This window comes from Rana temporaria, chromosome 6, assembly GCF_905171775.1.
Source record: "Rana temporaria chromosome 6, aRanTem1.1, whole genome shotgun sequence".
In the NCBI taxonomy this organism is placed as follows: domain Eukaryota; kingdom Metazoa; phylum Chordata; class Amphibia; order Anura; family Ranidae; genus Rana; species Rana temporaria.
The window spans coordinates 41552298-41577895 of NC_053494.1; the positions used below are offsets into that span (position 1 = coordinate 41552298).

At 44.3% G+C, this 25598-nt stretch overlaps 1 protein-coding gene across 1 annotated transcript in view; it reads left to right on the plus strand.

The window, feature by feature from the left end:
• INTS1 (integrator complex subunit 1) overlaps positions 1–25598 on the plus strand; it is a 173740-nt gene that overhangs the window by 84518 nt on the left and 63624 nt on the right. The window contains 5 exon segments of the mRNA XM_040356702.1: positions 8126–8285; positions 8496–8636; positions 15559–15733; positions 22569–22692; positions 23817–23947. Of these exon segments, the coding sequence (XP_040212636.1) occupies positions 8126–8285; positions 8496–8636; positions 15559–15733; positions 22569–22692; positions 23817–23947 (731 nt within the window).

A 25598-nucleotide genomic window follows, 5' to 3' on the forward strand; every position in this document is an offset into this window, starting at 1 on the left:
GAGCCCGCCCTCAGTAGCGGAACACTGAGTGACTCAGAGGAGGAAGATAGCCGGCCGGCTAAACGAAGGCGTTCTAGTGAGGCAGTGCCATCCACCAGCACCGCAGTGCCATCCGCCAGCACTGCAGGGCCATCCGCCAGCACTGCAGGGCCATCCGCCAGCACTGCAGGGCCATCCGCCAGCACTGCAGGGCCATCCGCCAGCACCGCAGTGCCTCGGCAACAAACTTCCAGGACCCATGCCAGCCTTCCCTATGCCCTTCAGAACCCCTTGTGGCTTCCTCCTACTTCAGGAGAAGCCAACATTCCCCCTTTCACGGCCCAGCCAGGAATCCAAGTGAACACGGAGAATTTCACCCCAATTGATTATTTCAATCTAATGTTCACAGAAGACATGCTATCCGAAATTGTGGCCCAGTGCAACCGATTTGCACAGCAATTTATTGCAAATAATCCCACGTCATACCATGCCCGTCCCTTCCAGTGGAGAGACCTTACGGTGGAGGAGTTTAAAAATTTTTTAGGCCTAACATTTTGTATGGGACTCAACCCAAAAAACACTTACCGTGCCTTTTGGTCCAAAAACCCGATCTACCACATGCCCATCTTCTCCAGCGTAATGCCCAGATCCAGATACTTTGCCATAATGAGATTCTTACATTTCAACGACAATACCCAGAGCCATCCCCGAAATCATCCAGAACATGACAGACTTTTCAAAATTCGGCCCTTACTGAATTATTTTTCAGAAAAATTCCCCCAATTATATACCCCGGACCAACACATCTGTGTGGATGAATCGCTTGTTAAATTTAGTGGCAGACTCCAAATAAAACAATTCATGCCCAGCAAAAGAGCCCGCTATGGCGTGAAGGTCTACAAATTGTGTGACCGAGTCACAGGATACCTGTATGCCTACAGAGTATACGAAGGCAAGGACACCCAGCTCAATCCCCCTAATTGCCCAGACTACTTGGGATCAAGTGGCAAAATTGTTTGGGAACTCATTAACCCCCTATTGGAAAAAGGCTATCATCTATACGTAGATAATTTCTACACCTCTCTTCCCCTGTTCCACAACCTGCACCGGAAGCAGACCCCGGCTTGTGGCACCGTCAGAAACAATAGGAAAGGCTTTCCTCAAAGCCTGGTGAACACAACGCTGAAAAGAGGAGAATCAGCAAGTCTGCGTAACAATGCGGTTCTGGCGGTGAAGTGGAAGGACAGAAGAGACGTGTACATGCTATCTTCCATCCATAATGATACCGTCGTTGAAACCCGCAGAAGGCGTGGCACCACCATCCGAAAGCCCACTTGCATCCAGGACTATAATTTGTTTATGGGGGGGGTCGACTTCAACGACCAGATGCTTGAACCCTATCTTGCTACAAGAAGAACGTACCATTGGTACAAAAAAGTTGCCATTTATTTTTTTCAATTGGCCATATACAATTCTTATGTAATTTACAGCAACTCCACCCAAAACCCCAAACAGTTCCTTGGCTACCAAGAGGACCTTATCACTGCCCTTATTTTCCCGAACGGCCCACCCCAAACCATCCGATCTGATGTTTTAAGTCGTCTCGCCGAACGTCATTTTCCCGATAAAATCCCTCCCACAGAAACAGGCCGACGACGTCAAAAAAAATGCAAGGTATGCGCCAGTGATGGAGTCAGACGAGACACATCTTTCCATTGTGTGGATTGTCCTTCCCAACCAGGCCTCTGTATAATTAACTGTTTTCGCCGTTACCACACCAAACTAAAGTATTAATCCTCCGTTCCTGCCTTCACACACCTTCACACCCCTTATGCCACCGCCTGCTCTGTAACTGACCCCGGCTTGTTTTTTGACCACGATTCTGCCTAATGATTTTGTAATACCTCTGCCCGATATGGAACTGACCCCGGCTTGTTTTTTGACCACGATTCTGCCTAACGATTTTGTAATGCCTCTGCCCGATTTGGAATTGACCCTGGACTGTTTTTTCGACCATTCTTCTGCCTAACGATTCTGTACTGCCTCTGCCTGATCTGGAACTGACCTCGGACTGTTTGACCATGTTTTTGCCTGCCTCATGGACTGATCTTGTACCCTGCTACTGAACTAGTGGGAACACAGGGGTCTCACATATGTGAGGGGCGCCAGAAAAGTTTTTCTGGATGAAGAAAACTTTTTTGTTTTCTCATCCTAGATTAGGGTCTGGTTGCCCGGAGGCTTCAAAGAGATTTGGGTGGGAGAAGCCTCTACCCCTGTCCCCATTCTGTCCTGAACGAGGCCCTACTTCTGCCTGCTGCCTGTAGGACCTATGCCATCATGCCTCTGCCTGTTGCATGAACTGACCACCTGCACTAACCCTGACGGGACAGTATCCCTGCCTGGACGTTGCTGACCAAGTCCCTGCCTGCTGCCTGAACCAGTGCTATCCTGCTGTAGAACTGCGCTACTATTACCACAGGTAATCTTTTGTTTACGCTTTGCTCAGCATAATGTATTTTGAGGTGTAATTCTTGGTATGTGCATACTATGTGTCTCTGGAACACCTGACGGTGTTCCTTGCATGTTGGATCTCTGTATGTGGTCAGGCTATGTAGAAGTCTCACACATGTGGTATTGTTGTACTCAGGAGGAGTAGCAGAATGTATTTTGGGGTGTAATTTTTGCTATCTAAATGCTATGTGTTGGAAATATCTTAGAAACATACAACTTTGTGTAAAAAAAATGCGTTTTCATTTTTCTTCCACATGTTCCAAAAACTTCTGGAAAAAAATGAACCGTTCAAAAGACTCATTATGCCTCATAGATTATACGTTGGGGTGTTCGCTTTCCAAAATGGGGTCATTTTGTGGGTAATTCCATTGTCCTGGTGTTCCAGGGCCTTCAAAAGTGTAATAGGTAGTCAACTAGTTAGATGTGCAATTTATGCTCCTAAAACCCCTGATGGCGCTTCCTGCATGTTGGGCCTCCGTATGTGGCCAGGCAGTGAAAAAGTCTCACACATGGGGTATCGTTTTACTCAGGAGTTGTAGCAGAATGTATTTTGGGGTGTCATTTGTGGTATGTACATGCTATGTGTTGGAAATATCTTATCAATGGACAACTTTGTGTAAAAAAAATGCGTTTTCATTTTTTTTCCACATTTTCCAAAAACTGCTGGAAAAAAAATAAACCGTTCAAAAGACTCATTATGCCTCATAGATTATACGTTGGGGTATTAGCTTTCCAAAATGGGGTCACTTTGTGGGTAATTCCATTGTCCTGGTGTTCCAGGGCCTTCAAAAGTGTAATAGGTAGTCAACTAGTTAGATGTGCAATTTATGCTCCTAAAACCCCTGATGGCGCTTCCTGCATGTTGGGCCTCCGTATGTGGCCAGGCAGTGAAAAAGTCTCACACATGGGGTATCGTTTTACTCAGGAGGAGTAGCAGAATGTATTTTGGGGTGTCATTTGTGGTATGCACATGCCATGTGAGAGAAATAAGCTATTACAATGACAATTTTGAGAAATTTTTTAAATGAAAAATAAAAATCTTAATTTTGCAAAGAATTGTGGGAAAAAAACACAACTTCAAATAACTCACCATGCCTCTTAATAAATACCTTGGAATGTCTACTTTCCAAAAAGGGGTTATTTTGGGGGCATTTGTACTTTCCTGGCTTGTTAGGGTCCCAAGAAATGAGATAGGCCTTCAGTACATCAGGTGTGATCAGATGTGACAATTTTTTATGATTTGCACTATAGCTTGTAGACTCTAAAACTTTCACACAGACCAAATAATTTCCAAAAATTTTGGGTTATTTTTATCAAAGACATGTAGCAGTATAAATTGTGGCCAAAATTTATGAAGAAATATTAATAATTTGCAAAATGTTATCACAGAAACTAAGAAAAAATCATTTTTTTTCCAAATTTTCGGTCTTTTTTCATTAATAGCGCAAAAAATAAAAAACCCAGAGGTGATCAAATACCACCAAAAGAAAGCTCTATTTGTGGGAAAAAAAGGACAAAAAAATAATTTGGGTACAGTGTTGCATGACTGAGTAATTGTCATTCAAAGTGTGACAGCGCTGAAAGCTGAAAATTGCTCTGGGCAGGAGGGGTGTTTAAGTGCCCAGTAAGCAAGTGGTTAAAATGGTTACACTCTCTCTCTCGTTGGAGTAAGAAGGGTCAAGGCCTATCTGAAGCGGCTGCTCGGATACGGAAAACTGATGTTGTTGCGCTACCAGGAGGCCCCAGGAAAGGGCAGGCAGCGTCTAAAATCAACTGTTTTTAAGGTTGATTCATCAGGTTATTATTCAGGCTTGTGGTTAGAGTAGGATTCCCCCTGTTTTTTTGTGGGGGTGCTCCCTACCAGGATGGTAAGCGCTTTATGCGCAATGCATTTCCAAGCCTTTTTTGACGCAGATTTTCAAGGCCGCAACTAGGTCATCTGTGCTTATGTTCACTAACTCCTATCAGGTGAACATAAGACGGCAAGAGGATGCAGCTTTTTGGCGCAGTATGCTGCAGGCAGCATTATAGGTCCTCACGTCTGATGGCGGTCTGCGTTTGTTGGTGTCTCCCTCCCCTCAGTAAGCATTGCTTTGGGACATCCCACATGTAATGGCTATGCAGCTCTGTGTCCCGTGATGTACGATAAAGAAAATAGGATTTTTATGACAGCTTACCTGTAAAATCCTTTTCTTGGAGTACATCACGGGACACAGAGCTCCCACCCCTCTTGTTTGGGGATATTGGGACACTTATTGCTTTGCTACAAAAACTGAGGTACTCCCAGTAGGGGAGGGGTTATATAGGGAGGGAACTTCCTGTTTAATTGATTACACCAGTGTCCATCACCTGAAGGTAGACTCTATAACCCACATGTAATGGCTATGCAGCTCTGTGTCCCGTGATGTACTCCAAGAAAAGGATTTTACAGGTAAGCTGTCATAAAAATCCTATTTTTGTTATTTAGTGTTATAATGGGCTCTTAAGCTTTAAGTTGTTTTTTTGCTGTAATTCTGCTTCAAATACCTTGCACTACTGACTTCCCTCCAGTGTATACCAAGTATACACTTATTGTAAATGAGAGCCTCTGAAGTAAAATGCATGAGCATTGGAGTAAGAAGTACCATCATCCTGAAGATATGAATAGAAATAAATGGGTCTAAGGTCCCCAAACCAAAGAGCCAAAAGGGGAGATAGGGCCAATAGGACTATTGCGGTACTGGTACAGGAATAACAACATCAATATATAATATATAATGTATATTAATGTTGTTATCCCTGTACCAGTACCGCAATAGTCCTATTGGCCCCTTTTGGCTCTTTGGTTCGGGGACCTTAGACCCATTTATTTCTAAGTATACACTTGGGGCCAGATTCTCGTAGGGAGCGCGTATTTGTGTGCGGGCGTATCGTATTTACGCTACGCCTCCGCAACTTTGACAGGCAAGTGCAGTATTCACAAAGCACTTGCTCCGTAAGTTGCGGTGGCGTAACGTAAATTGGCCGGCGTAAGCCCGCCTAACTCAAATGTGTTTTATGTAAATTTATTGTGACCCACGTAAATGACGCTTTTAATCGAACGGCGCATGCGCGCGCATGCTCAGTAGCACGTCGATTTTTCAAAATAAATTGCGCCCGCTCAATGCCTAGTCGACGTGAACGTAACTTACGTCCAGCCCCATTCACGGACGACTTACGCAAACTACGTAAAACGTGAAAAATTCTACGCTGTTCCGACGTCCATACCTAACATTAGTACGCCTCATCTACGCCTCATAGAGCAGGGGTAACTATACGCCGAAAAAAGCCTTACGCAAACGACATAAAAAAATGCGCCGGCCGCACGTACGTTTTGAGAATCGGCCTATCTAGCTCTTTACCATATTCGACACGTAAATCGACGGAAGCGACACCTAGCGGCCAGCGTAAATATGCAGTTAAGATACGACGGCGTAGGAGACTTACGCTGGTCGTATCTTAGAGAAATTCTGGTGTATCTGATTCTTTGAATCAGGCGCCAAGATACGACGCCTCAGACTCAGAGATACAACGGCGTATCTGGGGGTACGCCGTCGTATCTCCTACCTGAATCTGGCCCCTAGTAAATAAGCTATATATTGTTCCTATATGCAGTTTTAGTAAATCAACCCCAAAGTGTTTTACATGATGAAATGTTACATATATTTGGGTATCCAATGTTTTGCTGCTTATTAAGGATTATCTAATATTTGAGAGGTTGTATTCAGCATATTAAGTTTATCGGCCAATAAATCTTCTCTACTGGGATCAATATATGTGTGCTGGCCATTTCAGTCGTATGAATGGTTTTAAGGTCTGCCATTCAGTAAAATTGTATGATTAGATGCTTTATATCCAGCTTTAAGAGATACGCGTGTTTAATTGATTCATTCACTTTTGTGACTAATGCATGTGCAAATTTGTTTGTGATTTCTATTTAGAGGGGTGTGATTGAACCTCCCTTCTGGGCTCAGCACACTTGAGGGGACAGGAAATTTACACTGTTATACAAGCTGTACACTCACTACTTTACATTGTAGCAAAGTGTCATTTCTTCAGTGTTGTCACATGAAAAGATATAATAAAATATTTACACAAATGTGAGGGGTGTACTCACTTTTGTCAGATACTGTAAATACATGTTAAAGGTGTAAAAATATTAACAAACAAAACAAACAAAAATACGTTTTAATTATTAATAGTTTATAAAATGGCACAAAAAAAAATCAGCAGCAAAATATATTTATTTATATAGTTATACAGAGGAACAATTTTTTTTTTTTTGATAGGTTGCTTTAAAGGGGTTGTAAACCCTTGCTGTTTTTCACCTCAATGTATGCTATGCATTGAGGTGAAAAAGCGCTTGTTGTGCACCAGCCCCCCAAAGCCCCTCTTTTACTTATCAGAGCCTGATCGCTCCTGTGCCGGGGACGAGCACACCCGCTCCAGCTGGTGTCTTGGGTCCTGATTGGATAGATTGATATCAGTGCAGCCATTGGCTCCTGCTGGTGTCAATCAGATCCAATGATGCTGGAGGTGGAGCCGAGTCCTGCTTTCTGTGTCAGTGGACGCAGCAGCAGGACACGGGAGCGCACCCGCACGGGTGACCTGAGGGAAAGCGCTTCTCCGATCGGGGTACTCGAGAAGAAAAGGTGCCAGGAGCGCTAAGGGACCCCAGGAGATGAGGAACAATATTAACACAGAGGAGGTATACATATGACATGTTCGTTTAAAAAAAAAGCCTGAAAGTATCAGTTTCAGGTATCGGAGCATTTGCACAAGTACTGATACTTGTGCAAATCCTTGGTATCGGCACCAAAATCGGTATCAGTGCAACTTTTAGTTTCTAGGGTGAACTAGGAACTGAAATGGAACATTGACTGAAATTGCCTTAGGACTACAAAACACATCCTCCTGTCTTCATCCCCCCATACATAACTTATGGTGAATGACTGTGTCACTTCCTGAACACACTGGACCCAATAAACTTTTGATGGTGCACCAGATATTTGGCTCACACTGAATTATATGTGCTAAATATTCTAATGTTCTAGTATAGGACAAAGGACAGCACTCGCTTTCTGACAGTACCAACAGGTATTTGCACATATCAAAAAGACACAACAAAATATTTTAATAGTACAGTTATGTACTAAACTGAGGGAGGGTTCATACTTCCTGTGTGGGTTCCTGAATCGCCAGCGGTAAACCACTACATGTGTCGATATAAAGATAATGACACCCCCAGATCGGTTCACAGATCGCAGTGGGAACTGTGAAATGGTGCAGGAATTGTATCGCACCCATGCACGGACCAAAAAAAAAAAGGTCCTGCCCCATTTTGGTGCGAATGCAATGCGATTTCAGCCATACAGTTTGTATGGCTGAATTTGCATCGCACAGATAATGCATGTGATCTGCACAGCAATGAGGTGCGAATCACATGCAACGTCTAAAGACCAAAATAATCTGCACAAATCTTGAATTGCATCAATACCGTTATCCACTAGGGGGCATAAAGAAAAAAAATCTGTTTGTAAAAAAAAAGTATGAGATCTCTTGCTTGCTGGTGAAGCTGCGTCTAATAAAGAGTTATACTTTTTTGTTCTGTCTACAGCGTTGTGTACCCCAGGATACTGCTTTTTCATCACTCTTCTTCAAAGTGCTTATGCAGATGTTACAGTGGCTGGACAACCCAGGTGTTGAGGAAGGTCCACTGCAAGCACAACTCAAATCCTTTGCTGCACAGTACTCATCAAAGCGTCGGATCAGTGACGGTAAGGCTGTCTTTAACACTGTTTAGAGCTGTCTGCAAGATTCATTTTAATGGTTGGGTGTTTAATGATTGGCTGAAAGGTGCCTGGTCTTTATTGCGCGCACATTGTACTATATTCCTTTCCTTGATTGTCACTGTATTCAGAGTAATAAGGAATGGAATGTTTTCTAGACACTGACATCTTTTTGTGTAATGTTTTTTTCTTCCACAGTACGTAGTGGGTTTTTGCACTTGGCAGAAGCTTTGGCCTTCCGGCAGGAACCAGATGTGATCAACTCCACTCTATGTGCCATTATTACAACTCTGAAATCTGGGGATAAATGCAACGTGGAACCTGAACTCATCAGCAAGGGTAAGCAATTGTAATATCTGTACTCTGATTGTGTCAATCTGCAATTATGAATTTGCCTGTTATATGTGAAGAGGAGTATCTTTATTGAAAAAATAAGGATTCATCAGGGCAATGGCTGGTGTTAGTGCTCCCGACACCATGGTTGATATGGTGTCGGGGGGATTGAAGCGCATTATTTATGTTATTACATTGTAGCAGGGCTTGTTTTCTGAGAAAATAGGTGCAAGAACTCAATCACGACCCCCCCTCGGTTAATAGTGTGGTTAAATTTCACTAACAGTGGAAGGGTCTTAAGGGGCATTAAACACCAGGAGTGCATTACATACAGGGTGTAAAGTTCGGAGGTACACTACAAAGAGAGTGCAGAGTTCAGCCTTCTTCCACAGACACTTACCTCTGCTCCTCCCCACGCACATCCCACTTTCACCCATCTTCAGCTCTGACCTCTCCATGCAACCCCCCCTTCTTGAAAGCTCCACCATTGTCCACATATCTTGCTTTTGTTGCTGTATTAAGCTGAAGCACCCAGCCGGCTCTAGTACCTCCACTGTAGGTGACTTCTGTGTTTACAGGTGATAGCGGTAGGCAGAGAGCCTGAGCCAGAGGTGGTTGAACTGAGCTTTACTAAGTTCAAGCTGAAAAAAAGCCCTGCATTGTAGTAATAAATGAAATGGTTCAATTCTCCATAATCCCGAATCAGTGGGAGCCCTGAGCGCGTCACTTGCCACGTTGCCTGCCACCAGATGTGGCTTGTCACTTGCCTCGCTGCCTGCCAGTGCCACCAGAATTAGCTTGTCACTTGCCAAGCTGCCTCCCAGTGCCACCAGATGTGGCTTGTCGCTTGCCTTGCTGCCTGCCAGTGCCAGCAGGTGTGAATTGTCACTTGCCAAGCTGCCTGCCAGTGCCACCAAATGTGGCTTGTCACTTGCCACATTGCCTGCCAGTGCCACCAGATGTGGCTTGCCACTTGCCTTGCTGCCTGCCAGTGCCACCAGATGTGGCTTGCCACTTGCCTTGCTGCCTGCCAGTGCCACCAGATGTGGCTTGTCACTTGCCACGTTGCCTGCCAGTGCCACCAGATGTGGATCGTCACTGCATTGGTGGCAGCACTGGTCCATTTAGAACAGAGGTAGGCCTCTGTGCAGTGGTGGTTTCCCAAGTGAAGGCAGGAGAGCGGTGGGGCAGGCGGTGAGAGATGATGCCATCTCTCTGCTCCCCGCCGCACCTACGACATTGAAGAGGCTGACAGAACACCAGGGTGATGCAGGGCGGGCCGGAAAGAGATTTATCTCTGCTTGCCCCTCCGCTCGCTTCTCTCATCCGCCCACCCGCTCACTTCTCTCATCCGCCCCCCCTGCTCACTTCTCTCATCCACCCGGCTCTCATGCCACCCACCCGGCTCTTTCAAGCCAGCCATAGCCCAGCTGCATAGAGGCCACGGCCCCCGGTATTTGGGGACCCCTGACTTGGGTAACAGCTCTTAGTCTGCTCACACCTTATCTAAGGTGGTGATGCTCAGCAGCAGACTAAGGGCGTTTGAATATCTACACAAGGGAGGATTTTATATGTAAATAATAGGCATAAAATATGTTAAATGCACATATCTTTAGAGGAAGTAATCTGTAGGTTGACATCCCTAATCCAGAGCCTCTACAGAATGTGCATGTGAATTACTTTTTAATAAAAAAATAAAATCTTTGAAAAAAACGTGCTATGGAGGTATGTAACACATTCTGACTTCTGACTCCTTGATGTTTCTTGGTAGTAAAGTGATTTTGTACTGAAAACTAAGACACCAAGAAGATTTTAATTCTTAAGTTTATGTATTGCTCCTTTTTTTTTTTTTTTATTCATAGTTCAGCACGGCATAGAACAGGCTCTTTTCATTGCAAGATTGGCATGAAAGCGCTTGTATTAATCCAGAGGCCCCTGGTACTCCAATTAGATCACTCCTCCTCCAACATCTGCTAATATCTGCTCATTCACATCTGATTGTAGTACCAATGAAACATATTTATACTCATGTTTTGAAAATGAACCCACAAGCAAGGAGAAAGAATAAAACTCCTCACAGGCAAAATTTAGCTGCAGTAGATTGTGACTGCCTCTCTATGGAGCCGATTAACACATCTCCGATGCGGCTCTGGTGCAAATTGCCCAGGAGTCCTTCGCGTTATTTGGTCCGTTTCAGGTCCGCATTCAGCCAATAATTCAGGCTGAAATCGGGCCTGGAACGATGAATGGGGACGCATCGGACTCTTGCTGTGAGCCGGAGCATGCTGCAGTGTGAACCCAGCCTAACACTTACCCGCAGAGCTGTTTTCAGACAAACTGATTCAGTTTAATGTGAAGGAAGGAAGGGGTTTTCTCACCTAAGCACCCCCTTCGGCCCGCTTGCCTGACCCAAGGTCAAATGGATTCCAGGAAGTAAATGCTACATGAATCATCTGTCCTAGATGGTCACAGCTAGAAATATTAGGGGGTGTTTTTCAAAGTGATTGCTCAACAAAGCAAAGCATGGGGATATGGTTGGATGGGTGAATTTGCTTTGAATCTTAAAAATGAATTAAACAACATTTTCATTTTTTGTCCCTCTGATACAGATAAGTTATGGTTTAAGGCAGTGGTTCTCAACCTGGGGTCGGGACCCCCTTGGGGGGTCAAATGAGGATTTGCCAGGGGTCCCCAAATCCTGGGCTGTTCCTGAAGCCTGCGGCCGCCCACTCAGCCTCTTCACAGCTGCCCATTCAGTTTACGGCATAGCTGGGGGGCAGGGACTAGAGGTCAGCTGACTGGTGAGGAATGTGAAGTGGGAGGAGCTGGAGGAGACCCTATCTGCTGATTTTTAGCATAGGTGTCACTGCTACGAGAAACCAAAGTCGGAGACACAGTGAGTAGCACTACCTGTGATTAGAGTTGCCTTTAAAAGTCCCCACTACAAAATACAAAAAATATGGGGGTGGTGGCGCTGTCTGTGTATGCCCTGTGTGACCAGGGTGTGATCTGGCTAATTAGCCTAAGAGTGATCCTAACGCTCAATTGACGAGGATCATAAAGTGACAAGTGAATACCACAAACCAGTGTATTAAAGTGAAAACTAGATGGCCACTAGATGGCGGTAATAGGTGCCTCCGGTTTGACTGATATAGTCAGAGTATGTGAGTGCAAATGCACTAAAATTGTAACCAGCTAGTTAATAACAAGACATAACAATAATAATATAATAATATAATAATAGAAAAAAAATAAAATAGTATAATTTTCAGTCAGATATAACCACTACCCAATATGTAAGGTGAGTAATTATATAAAGTGAACCAACCCAAGGCGGGTTTAGAGTGTAGCGTCCACCAATGTATAAGGTGGGTGGTTCTAATTGGTAAACCAATACAAAAGTATAGTTAAGTCATCCACAAATAACAACAATATGCTGAATAAGCAATATAGTGTGACCACCGTCTGTTAAATGTGAATCAAAAGAAAAATGACAACATAAAGTAATTCATTCAGACGGTGTCATCTTGATGCCTAACTGAGTGAACAAACACAAATCAATATAGTGATATGATTGAATCATCCACAGATAGCAGCAAGTTAATGTGGCAACCATCTGTTGGAAGTAAGTCACAGAAAGTCCTTCCACCTAAAGGCAGTAAATGAGTGACAACATAAAACAGTTCATTCAGACAGTGTCATCTTAGTGGCTTGATGGGTGAACAATCTTAATACTTCAGGTGCATTCGCTGTGGCTCCGGTGCTCCCCCTTATGTGTCCCCACTCACCAGAGTTGAACACCCCTACAGGGGTAACCAGCATAGATAGGATATCCACCAGATATTGCACGGCTTTAACCTCTAGGCAATGGACTTCCCGGCGTTCCCTTTGGATCCACAGTAGAGCTGAGTTGCTGTGTTTATACACCTCCAAAAACAAAAAGGACAGAAGATCCCATAGCGTAGTAAAGTTGAAAAAATAGCCCAAGGCTAGGTTTATTGGCGTTGCCAGCAGAAATGACAAATATGCAGAGAGTAACAAGGGATAAGTTGTAAAAAATATAAAAATAAATAAATGCAAAAAATATATATATGTAAAAAATAATAAGAACTTTAAAAGGTCCAGGCTGGTATGGTAACCCAGCCGTGGAATATAAGAGAAAAAACTGCTGAACCAGCAGTGTTCCCACTAGGCACTAGTCGTCCGGTGCTTGTGACTGAGCTGTGGTGCGGCGTGCGCTCCAAGTGCGTTCCAGCTCGTCTCTCGGAAGTGCGTGGGGGTATGCGTGTATCCCACTACAGTTCTCAGATCAGCAGATGACCTTGATCAAGAGCACCTAAGTTGGCTGATGCCAACTCCCCGCCAGCACTGCCACTGATCCCAACTCCCCGCCAGCACTGCCACTGATCCCAACTCCCCGCCAGCACTGCCACTGATCCCAACTCCCCGCCAGCACTGTCACTGATCCCAACTCCCCGCCAGCACTGTCACTGATCCCAACTCCCCGCCAGCACTGTCACTGATCCCAACTCCCCGCCAGCACTGTCACTGATCCCAACTCCCCGCCAGCACTGTCACTGATCCCAACTCCCCGCCAGCACTGTCACTGATCCCAACTCCCCGCCAGCACTGTCACTGATCCCAACTCCTCGCCAGCACTGTCACTGATCCCAACTCCCCGCCAGCACTGCCACTGATCCCAACTCCCCGCCAGCACCGCCACTGATCCCAACTCCCCACCAGCACCGCCACTGATCCCAACTACCCGCAAGCATTGCCACTGATCCCATACTCCCCACCAGGGAGTAAGATAAGCAATAAAAATAGAGAATACATGGAAGGGAGAGGAAAAGAGGGGGAGGAACAAAGAAAAAGGGAGAGAAAGAATAATAGAAAGAACAAGAAAGACATATATAGAGAGGTGGGGATAACAAACAAGAAATTAGGATAGAGAGATATAAAAGGGAAGAAAAGAGAGCAAAGAGAAAGAATGGTACACCCTAAAATGTACTATAAGGGGTTTTAATATTGTACGAGTGGAGTGGACTCAGGGAGCGCTAAATGTCCGTGGGTTAGGGGTGCAAATTACTTTCTTACCTTGGGTGCTGACAACCCACGATAGGAAAATCATTTTACCGTTAGGGGTCCCCACAACTTGGGAAATTTTATCAAGGGGTCACGGCACTAGACGGGTTGAGAACCACTGGTTTAAGGTTTGCAGTGTTTTGTTCCTGTTGAATGGCCACCCTCCCAGGATAGCGCTTGAAACCTTGTGACTCCCAACCCACATGGCTGGCTTGGCATATCCTAATTTTTACTTCTTCCATTTGGCCTCTCAACTAATATCCATGACTGGTTGCATCCATTTTCCGCCAGTGCTTGCACGACCACGGAGGCGGCGATTGCCTCCTCCTTAGAGACTCTCCACTATATTATCTATAGAGGCTGTGTACCAGCATGCACAGCTACGTCACTTCTACATACCTCCCTATCCTTATTTAAGTCCATTGTGGCCAAAGTTTCCACTGATTCATGGCTGGAATCCCCCAATAACCCTTTTGTGGTTTAACCCTAACCTTACAGAATCATATTCTCTACCTGACCCACAAAGGTGGTCTGCCAAATGGATTAAGTATTTATGCCATCTCTTTACTGCACAGGGTTTTAAAACATTCTATCAATTGCGTGTGGACTTTAATCTGCCACATGCTTACTTATTTCACTACTATCAACTCTGCCATGCTGTACGTGCACAATTTGGTTCCCTAGATTAGGTATCCCCTTTGGAGAAATTGAGGTGATCGTACCCACTCTACTCTGCCCTCATAACTGAGTCTAATCCCAGATTTCAAACTGCTCAAGGGAAATGGACATCTCTAGACATATCCCTTACGGAAGCGAACTGGACCGAGTTTAGTGATGCCTATAAAACCTCTGTTATTTCATCCAAAGACCGTATTATTCAACTTTTACGATTTTCCACCAATCCCACCTGCCAGACTACATAAGATGGGATTATCTCCCTTCGCTGAATGCTTCAGAGGCTGTGGCCAGGTTACTGACGTTATGCACTGTTTCTGGACCTCTGGTTCACGACTTCTGGGTGGACATAAACTTTTTTATTTTCTCTGCCCTGGATCTACCGAACATAGTGAATCCCAAGAACAGCCTTTTGAGCACCTTTGGCGATCTGACAATCCCCTCTCATGCCAAGAGACTTCACATCCTATATTTCTATGCGAGGAAGTCCCTTCTACTGTTCTGGAAAGGACCGAGGTCACCTACACGGTCCCAGTGGCTGAAACTGGTTAGTGACTCCCTACCCGTTTATAGACTCACTTTTAAACTGCGAAAGAGTCAAGACATTAAATAAAATTTGGGGCAAGTGGATAGCGAGTCATTTGACACTGACCCCTATGTCACTAAATTGAGCTCTGACTGTCTGTTATTATCTGTTATTTACCACTTTCTTGCAGTACCAATTGTGAGACTGCGTATTCTTTACAACTGATAAATGATTACAAGAGACATGTTAGATGGATGAACAAAGATTGTTTATTATTACTAGTAACTGATTTATATATGGTGTTTTTTTTTGGACCAGGCATCGGGTTGCCATTGTTGTTCTGTTGCTTTGTGTCTGTATGTCTTTAAAACTCAATAAACATATCTAAAAAAAAAAGGTTTGCAGTGTTTTACTGAGAAAGCATTTGTGCTCTTTGTTCAGACCAAGTATCCAAGTAGGTCTGTCCTAGAATACACCCTTTAATTTTCAGAATTTTATGCTACAACCCTTTCTGTGGCATTAGGGATGATTATGAATCCAAGATATGTTATACTTACAGAAAACGTATTTGCATGTTATTTCTCAATATTCTCATGTAATTTCATTTCTGTGTTTTTAATGTTATTCGCTTTTAATCCCTAGTTCTTCAGGGTCTGATTGAAGCAAAATCTCCTTACCTTGAAGAGTTCCTGACTATCCTGCTCTCAGTCACTGTAGAAACCACATCGCGGTTTACTGCCACAGGTCCGGCTGCTGTTGTAAGTTCTTTACTACTGCAGGACAGAGAAGAGACACCAGTGAAGAAAGAGGGCTGCAGGTAGATTATTTTTTTTATATATATTGTGTTAAGCACTTCAGTTGCCTAATTGAATATTTCGTAGGTGGTGTTGCACGCACCATTCGCTGTAGTAAAGCCAAACTATAGGCAAATGGCTAAATTAAGGCAATAAATTAAAAACAAAGCTGTGAAAAGCTTGACCTGCCAATGAGTGTGTACCTGTGTTAAGACGACATTCCTGGGACCACTATTCCTTTGAGAGCATAGCTATTTCCCCAATCTCTGGTTTCACCACTGCAGTCAGAGCAATTGATCTTGGTCATAGACCTGCCCCCCTTACTTATGAGCTCCTTGTCCTTTGTACGCCTGACTTTAAGCTGTCTGTGTTTTATTGACAGTAGTGTGTAATGCAGTAGTACTGCTTCCTTCCTCCATTTTTTTTATATCAGTCTTTCGTATTTGTCTATAGTATTGTTTTAAAGTGGACTTTTCCCCTAAGGAATGTCAAGTAGCCCAAATCTCTTGAGAAGATGGTCCTGCATTGTGCTCCAATGTATTTTCATTAGATTTGTATTTATAATTCCCTGGGATCTCGTTAGCAGGATGTGATATAACCTTCTGCGATATGGAATCCAGGGGAAAGGTCTGTAGATTATCTTTTTTATTTTATTTTTTCTTACCAGTCTTTTTTACATTTAGTGTGACATTTTAGAAATGGTAAGGGAGCACAACTTAGAAAGTGGAGCTTGTATGTAGTGAATGGTCCACCTTAAATTGTTTTGTATGTTGCTCCTATAGACTGTTAGAGCTACAACCTGACCACACAGCTCTAGACTTATCCATAGATGTCTTTATTATGTTTATAGTGATCACAGCTGTATCTATAAATTCTCAGAATCCTACAAACATTGCATATAGTGTTTGAACTCATGTACCAACATACAGGCATTATATTGTTTTTTTAAAGCCCTAGGTGACTGTGGGGAAGAGCACTCTTTTACCTCTTTTTAAAAGGAAGGCAAAATGGTTACATATGAGTCCAATAGGAGTTCCTTTCCTAAGCCTTTAGGGCCTTTGTGGCCACTTGGACTCAGGAGATGGGTCTGCAGAAAATACAAGCTGAAGTTTCTCTCCCTTCTGCCTTGAGGTTTAGTTTGGAGATGGTACTGCATACTCGTGAACTGCAAAATCCTGCAAAACATTCTTTAATAATGAACAGAATAGAATGTGTAGTCTGATACTATTATGTCCCTCCTATCAAGTGGAAAAATAATTCACAAGGAAGTAGGCTATTTTTGGTTGATCCTGCTATATCTGTCCTGCTATAACTGTACCCGTTGAAGATGTTCCTTCTTTTTCTGCAGATAGAAAAGTTTAAATTCTTCTAAAAGCTCTCTTTAACCTGGCAGGCCCAGCCCTGCAACCAGCTTAAAGGGTCACTAAAGGATTTTTTTTTTTAGCTAAATAGCTTCCTTTACCTTACTGCAGTCCTGGTTTCATGTCCTCATTGCTCGTTTTTGCTTTGATGTTGCTGTAAAACTGCTCTGTTCTGGACACTTCCTGGTTGTCTGGCTCCGTATGAAAAAAGTCATGGGAGAGTTTAGTTTCGTTTTCCTAGCCATGACTCTCTATGGCACTGTCCAGCACAGAGGCATAAAATAACATGCAAAGACTAAACTACTTTCAGTTTCGTTTTTGCATCTAGGAGGCACATTATATGATTGATTTTTATCTATTTTTAATCGTTTTTAAAAGGAATCAGTTAACTATTATGTCTCTATACTCTGTAAATAGTCATTTCAGCAAAAAATTTTTTTTCCTTTAGTGATCCTTTAAGCTGCTATTTCTGTATGTCAAACTGCACCTAACTGGAGTAGATCAATCAATATGATCCTGTATTTCAGGACCATGCTGTGGCAGAGCTAATGCTTTCTGCTCTACTATTTTGTGTGAAATGCCCTAAAACATGTCATGCGACAAATTTCCAAAATGGCTCTAATTTCTGATCACGTGTGCAGAATTTTCTGACTAAAAACTTGGACAGCTGAAATTGCCTGCAAAAGGCACCTCACATGTATGTTTTTCCAGGGGCTGTCCAGGAGCTACTGGACAGGGGAGTGATTGTGCCGATTCCCTCGTTGGAACGGTTTCAAGGGTTCTACTCCAATCTGTTCGTAGTCCCCAAGAAGGAAGGGGTCCGTCCAATTCTGGACTTCAAGGCCCTCAATTGTTTTGTCAAGGTATAAAAATTCAGGATGAAGTCGATTCGCTCGGTAATAGCAGCACTCCATCAGGGGGACTTGCTGGCATCCTTGGATATCATGGACGCATATTTACATGTACCTATTTACACAAAGCACCAGTGGTTTCTGCGCTTTGCGATCGGGCAGGACCACTTTCAATTTGTGGCCCTCCCGTTCGGCCTGGCTTCGGCACCACGGGTTTTCACCAAGGTGCTCCCCCCGATACTGGCCCTGCTGAGACAGCGAGGGATCGCTATCGTGGGATATCTGGACGACCTTCTCCTGAGAGCTTCCTCAGGCTCAGAATTAGAAGAGGACGTGTCTATCACGTGTCAGACTCTCCAAGAGTTCGGCTGGCTTCTGAATATCCAGAAGTCAGTGTTGGTCCCGTCTCAGCGTCTGGAATACCTGGGGCTGGTCTTGGATTCCACGGAGGCGAGGGTTTTTCTCCCACCGGAAAAACTCCAGACACTGCATTCTGCGGTGCAGCAGTTGTTGACCCAGGAGTGGTTATCTCTTCGATTCTGCATGAGAGTTTTGGGTCTGATGGTGGCCTCTTTCGAGGCAGTTCCTTATGCCCAATTTCACACCAGGGAACTACAGAAGGAGATTCTGTTACGTTGGGACAAGCTCCCGTCTTTTCTGGATTACCAGATTCAGTTGAGTCAACTGGTCAAGTCTTCCCTGGTGTGGTGGCTGACGTCTCCGGTGCTTCAGACCAGGAAGTCGTTTCTGCCGTGCCGATGGACTGTAGTCACGACGGATGCCAGCCTCTCCGGTTGGGGGGGTGTTTGGGGCATCCAGTCAGCCCAGGGGCGCTGGACTCAGGAGGAGTCCCGCCTTCCGATCAATGTACTGGAGCTCAGAGCAATAAAGTTGTGCCTTGCCAGGTGGTCCCTGGAGCTGCAGGGCCGACCGGTCAGGATCCAGTCCGACAACGCCACGGCCATGGCGTACGTCAATCATCAGGGAGGCACACGAAGCTCGGCTGCAGCGCTGGAAGTTGCGCACATCCTTCGGTGGGCCGAAAGGTCCGTTGCGGCTCCGTCGGCCGTGTTCATTTCGGGAGTGCAGAATTGGCAAGCCGACTACCTAAGTCGCCAAACACTGGACCAAGGAGAGTGGTCGCTCCACCCGGAGGTGTTTCAGAGTCTGTGCCACAAGTGGGGCACTCCAGACGTGGATCTCCTAGCGTCTCGTCTCAATCGGAAGGTGCCACGGTTCGTGGCCAGGTCAAAGGACCCGTGGGCGGACGCGTCGGACGCGTTGGTGGCACCTTGGGGTCACTATCGCCTAATTTACGCCTTCCCTCCTCTGAAGCTTCTTCCTCGCCTGCTGCGCAGGGTGGAAGCAAAAGGGATTCCAACAATCCTCATCGCCCCAGACTGGCCGTGCCGCTCCTGGTACGTGGACATGGTGCGTCTGGTGGCAGACGCCCCCTGGCGTCTACCCCTGAGAGAAGATTTTCTGTTGCAGGGTCCGATCTCCCACCCTGCTTTACAGTCGCTGGCTTTGACGGCGTGGCTGTTGAAAGCCAGGTGTTGAAGGGCCGGGGCCTATCTGGCTCGGTGGTTTCTACCATGCTGTGTGCACAGAAGTCTACTTCACGGAGGATTTACCATCGTACGTGGAAAGCCTACATCTCTATGTGTGAGGAGATGAAGTGGCACCCTCGTACATACAGTGATGAAAATAAGTATTGACCTCTGTAATTGCAAACAAAGGCTACTGTACCAAATATTAACATTGATTTTCTCAGGTGTTCAAATACTTATTTGCAGCTGTATCATACAAATAAATAGTTAAAAAAATCATACATTGTGATTTCTGGATTTTTTTTTTTTGATTATGTCTCTCACAGTGGACATGCACCTACGATGACAATTTCAGACCCCTCCATGATTTCCAAGTGGGAGAACTTGCAAAATAGCAGGGTGTTCAAATACTTATTTTCCTCACTGTACGTGGTGTCCAGGATTCTGCTGTTTTTACAGCGGGGAGTGGATCAGGCTCTCGCCTTGGGTACGGTTAAGAGTCCGATTTTGGCTCTGGCCGTTTACTTTCAGCGCCCCTTGGCGGCGCACTCCTTGGTGCGTACATTTGTGCAGGGGGTCCGGCATGTGGCCCCTCCGGTGCGCCATCCGATACCCCCATGGGACTTGAATTTAGTCCTTTCGGTGCTTCAGGATGCTCCCTTTGAGGACATCCGAAAGATCCCTTTGTTGACTTTGTCACAGAAGGTGTTTTTTCTGGTTGCGATTACCTCGATCAGACGAGTATCTGAACTTGCGGCCTTGTCTTGCAAGGCTCCCTACTTGGTCATCTATAAGGATAAGGTGGTACTGCGACCTCAGCCGTCTTTTCTCCCAAAGGTGGTTTCGGTTTTTCACATTAATGAGGACATTGTTCTTCCTTCCTTATGTCCTCAGCCGAAAAACCTGAAGGAGGCCACTTTACATTCCCTGGATGTGGTTCGGGCCCTACGAGTGTACCTATCGGCTACGGCTCCGTTCCGGAAGTCGGACTCACTGTTCGTGTCGGTGGTTGGTCCCAAAAAAGGTCTGGCAGTCTCGTCGGCCACCATTTCTAGGTGGATCCGTCAGGTTGTGCTTCAGGCCTATGCTCTGAAGGGGCTGGCGCCTCCCTTTCGGGTAACGGCGCATTCGACGAGGGCGATCGGCGCCTCTTGGGCTTTCTGGCATCAAGCCTCTGTGTTACAGGTGTGTAAGGCGGCGACCTGGTCGTCGGTCCACACTTTTTCAAAGTTTTACAAGGTGGATGTGAGTGCATCTTCGGATGCCTCCTTCGGCCGCAAGGTGTTACAGGCGGCAGTTTAAAGTTGGAGTTCCTCCGTTTGAGTAACTCCGGTTTTGTTTGGGGTGTAAGCATTGGTTTGCTGTGTTGTTTTTTCCCACCCCTCAAATTTTTTGACACTGCTTGGGGACGTCCCTAGGGTCAAAGGCTGCTGTGTCCATCCATGAACGGAAGAGAAAATAGAATTTTTGTACTCACCGTAAAATCCATTTCTCTGAATTCATGGACGGACACAGCACCCACCCCTCCTTTTGTTTGTACTGCTTGTTACGAACTGGAGCTGCTAGAGCAGGGTGTGGGTTATACCCGGGGAACATTTTAGTCGATTAATTGAATATTATTTAAGTCTACTAAAATACGACTAAAATTAAAACAATTGAGATGACTAAAACTAAAATGCCATTTTAGTCAAAAGACTAAAACTAAATTGAAATTGAATTAATATTAATATTTAATTAATAACAACATATTCAATTCTTCACTCCAGCAGGATATAATGAGTTTGGAAATTGTAAAGAAATGTTAACTAATGCATTACAATTTAATAACACCCATTACATTTTAATCGACTAAAATTAGTTTTAGTTGACTTTTAAAATGTTGGAGATTTTAGTTGACTAAAATGTTGGAGATTTTAGTCGACTAAAACGTAGGACATTTTAGTAGACTAAAATCTACTGGAGATTTAGTCGACTAAATATGACTAAAACTCAAACAATTGCAGAAGACTAAAATGGGACTAAAACTAAAATGCCATTTTAGTCCTTAAGACTAAAACAAAATTGAAATTTGCTGCCAAAATTAACACTGGTATAAGGCCATGCGTTTTGGACCCTCTTGACTAATTGTCATGATACCATCTCCGCCCCTGCAGGGCGCACGTGTTCAGCGAGTCTATATAACTCGGTTTACAGATCGGATTAAGGGGTCGATCCCGACCCCTTACCACATGATCATCTGATGTAAACAGCCGGTAATCGGCTATCTATTCTCCTCACGCTGTTAGCGTGAAGAGGGGAAAAAAAGCTGATCACTTGCAGAAGACAGCAGCACATTGGTCCCGATCAGGGAGAGCTGCAGACAGCTCATATGTGTAAATGTATGCCACCTACCAGTGCCCACCAGCGCTGCCTATCAATGCCCACAGTGCCACCTATCAGTGCAACATCTAATCAGAGCTTCAAACAGTGCTGCCCATCATTGTCACCTACCAGTGCCTGTCAGTGCCACCTATCAATGCCATCTATCTGTGCCCATCAGTGCCACCTTATCTGTCCCCATCAGTGCCGACATTTTCCCCTCAGCGTTTCTTGCGTGTTCGTGCTTTAGCGCTGTGGCCGAAGCCACGATGATGTCACGTGGGAGTCCACAGGTCCGGCACCATATGCTGGACCTTAACTGCGTATGCGCCGCTGACACCAGCGGCTGCATGCAGGGTGAATATCTCCTAAACCGTGTAGGTTTAGGGGATATTCATTTTACCTACAGGTAAGCCTTATTATAAGCTTACCTGTAGGTAAAAATGTCCATTTGCTGTGTTTTGACATTTAGATTCATTTTTACATTTTCTCTATACCCTGTACCCTGAAAATGTACCTTTTTGTATTGAATATTTTTGATAAATGGCAGTGTGCTTCCTGGTATGCAAGGTTTTCTATACACTCTTGTTCCTACAGCTTCATAGTTGTATATTTACAGTATGAGATCTAAGGCACTCTGCTTCTGACTACTAGTTTCAAGAGAATTGTAGTGTGATTTGATATCAGTACTGTTCTGCTCACTCTTTGAGATAAGAATTTTTTAATGTATCATTACAGCACCGAAGCATCTCGTGCTAATCCTTCTTCTGGTCTCCTCATTGACTGGCTGGATTTGTTAGATCCAGAAGTCATAAGCAGCTGTCCAGATCTACAGCAGAAGTTGTTATTCTCATGGAACAAGGTATGTGGCAGTATTAAATATAAAATATTAATGAAGAGATAGTATTGCAAGAGGGTATGATGAACAAATACATGCTTTATTGTAAATCTTAACTATTTCCAGTCCAGGCCATTTTGGACATTCCTCTCCTACATGTAGCTTTTTTTTTTTTGCTAGAAAACTACATAGAATCTCCAAACATAAAAAAAAAATTTGCAGAGGTCATAGAGAATAAAATGGTGGTTTCAGGCAATTCCCCTGGGAAATGTATACAAATAATTTTCAAAAGGACAAAGAACTTCCCACTGGTGTAATTTTTACATGAATTAATTGTAAGTAAATACTTGGAGTCAACTCAAATGTGGTATGTTTTAGTAATAGGAGGAGCCTAGTAGTCTTACTCAGCCCCAGACTTTTAAACTCCCAACTATGAGAACCCTTGGAAATAATCCTTGGCTCCGATCCAGTTAAAGTGTTACTAAACCAACAACAGTAAAAAAAAAAAAAAATCACTACACATTGGGAGACTTTGAGCCTAGGTTCACACTGCTGTGAATTCAAAATCGCGGTAAAATGCGCGGTTTTACCGCGATTTCGCGGCCACGATTTTGCCGCGATTTCGGCCGCAATTTAATGTAAATCGCGGCCCGAAATCGCAAAAAGTAGTACAGGAACTACTTTTTGAAATCGCAGATGCGGCGTCGCACTGATTAGGACAGTGCCATTGCCGACAATTGCCGCCGATTTGAGATGCGATTTGACATGTCAAATCGCATCTCAAATCGTTCCAAATCGTACCCAGTGTGAACCAGGGCTCAGGCAGTGTTTCACTGGGAATGTGTGCAGACCATCTTCTCTGAAAGAAGTAACTTTTAGGTAATGACTTGTCTTACATGGCAGGCCTGTAAGTTAAACCCCCATCATAAGAGGATGGAAAATGTCAATTAGCACAGCAGCCATAAGCACAAGCGACACTTATTAAATATAAGTACCATCCATTGTGCCTTATTAATTATTAGTTAAACTTACAAAACTTCGACTTTTAAGTTGATTCAGGAAAGGGCACAAATAGGCTTCATATGTGGTTCCATTGAGGATTTCAACTGTTGGTATTGATATTGCGCACATACTGTTTGTTTCCCCAGGTCAAAGGTTCAACTGGGCCCCAATCACTTTCTTTCCGACCCTATCTTCTGGCTCTTCTAACTCATCAATCAAATTGGAGCACATTGCACCAGTGCATTGGTATTTTACTAAGCAAACATCGAGAACAGAGGTGAATGTCCTGCTTTCATTTATAGTCTTTTTATTTGAATTCAGGTTATCTCATACTTGTTTTCTGCTTATATTTAAAGGATCAGTTCACCCTTTTTTTAAAAAAATAAATGTACATATTTTTGCAGGTAAAAAAAAAAAAACGTGCATTTATTTATTTTTTTATTTGGAGCCTGGAAAGCATTGCACCTGCGATCAGCAGATCATGGGTGACATACAGGACTACTGCAGACTTCTCAGTGTATCTGTCTGATTGTACATCCAGGCAGATACTCAATGAGAGGAAAAAAGAATGAACTACCAGAGTGATCAAAAAAACACTGTAGTTCATTGAAACTACAAGCTGACAGCCGCAAAGACTTGTAGTTTTCCATTCACAGAGGCCTGTGGATGAATGATGTGGCCCAGCGGGTGGAGCCCTGCATGGCCACGTTATTTTCAAACAGTGCCCCCCCCCCCCCCCCATTTGCTGTAATGGGAGGCAGGGGTGGAGATGGGGAAATGGCTTCAGCTGATGGATCATGTTACATGTTCCACCTTTAAATATGGGTTACAAACTACACAGGGACTGTAGGTTTGTTCTTAAGTTGAATCTGTTTATAAGTTACATTTTTTAGGTGTAGCTCCAGACAAAAAAATCTATTTTTAAGCTTTTTGGTTATTACACCTGTAACATTTGTTTTGCTGTCTATGCCCCTGTTCTGAAGATTTCACCTCACTTTCTGTCCCAATGTCAATTGGATTTATACAATTTTGGGTTATTGGGGAAACAAGGATTGGTGATAAAGCATCAGTGGAGGAGAGGAGACACCTTTTTCCCATATTAACTCTTACAGGAATGAATTTCCCTTTCTAGGGGTAGATTTTTTCTCACTTCCTGTTGTCTCCCTCTGTTTGTAAGTAGGAGTCGTTCATGTTCCAAAAGGTGAACGTCTCTTTTATTATAGTAAACGCCAAGTTTGTACTGGGAGCTAGTTGCAGTTGTAGACTTCACTTGTACCAAAAGCTGGTAAAAATCACAACTGGTAAAATCCTAAAATCTATTTCCCTGTGGCAACTACTGCATGTTGGTGGGTAAATCTCTGTTTAACCTTGACTTTGCTAAAGTGCTGGCCTGCTAGAAGTGGTTTATCTACATGGCCTTCAAATGACATTGCCTTTTAGGACTGGCTCTGGATGCTATCGCCAAGGAAGCTACTGGGGTAAAAGCACACCTCTTCCATAGAAGAAGAAGCTGAACAAGCAGATTACTAAGGTCCCTTTCACACTGGGGCAGGAGGTGCTTGGCGGTATTGCGCCGCTATTTTTAGCAGCGCTATACCGTCGGAATTGCGGCATAATTCGGCCGCTAGCGGTGAGGTATTAACCCGCACTAGCAGCCCAAAAATGGTTAATACTGCCAAAAATGCGCCTCTGCAGAGGCGCATTGCCGGAGGTATAGCCGCGGTTTCCCTTTGATTTCAATGGGAAGAAGCGGTGGAGGAGCAGTAAACACACCACTCCTCTCACCACTCCAAAGATGCGGCTAGCAGGACTTTTGGAGCGGTCCTGCTAGCGCACCACTCCAGTGTGAAAGCCCTCAGGCTTTCACACTGGAGAAACAGCAGCCGCTGTTTAGGGTCGGTTTGCAGCCACCATTTTTAGCGCAATAG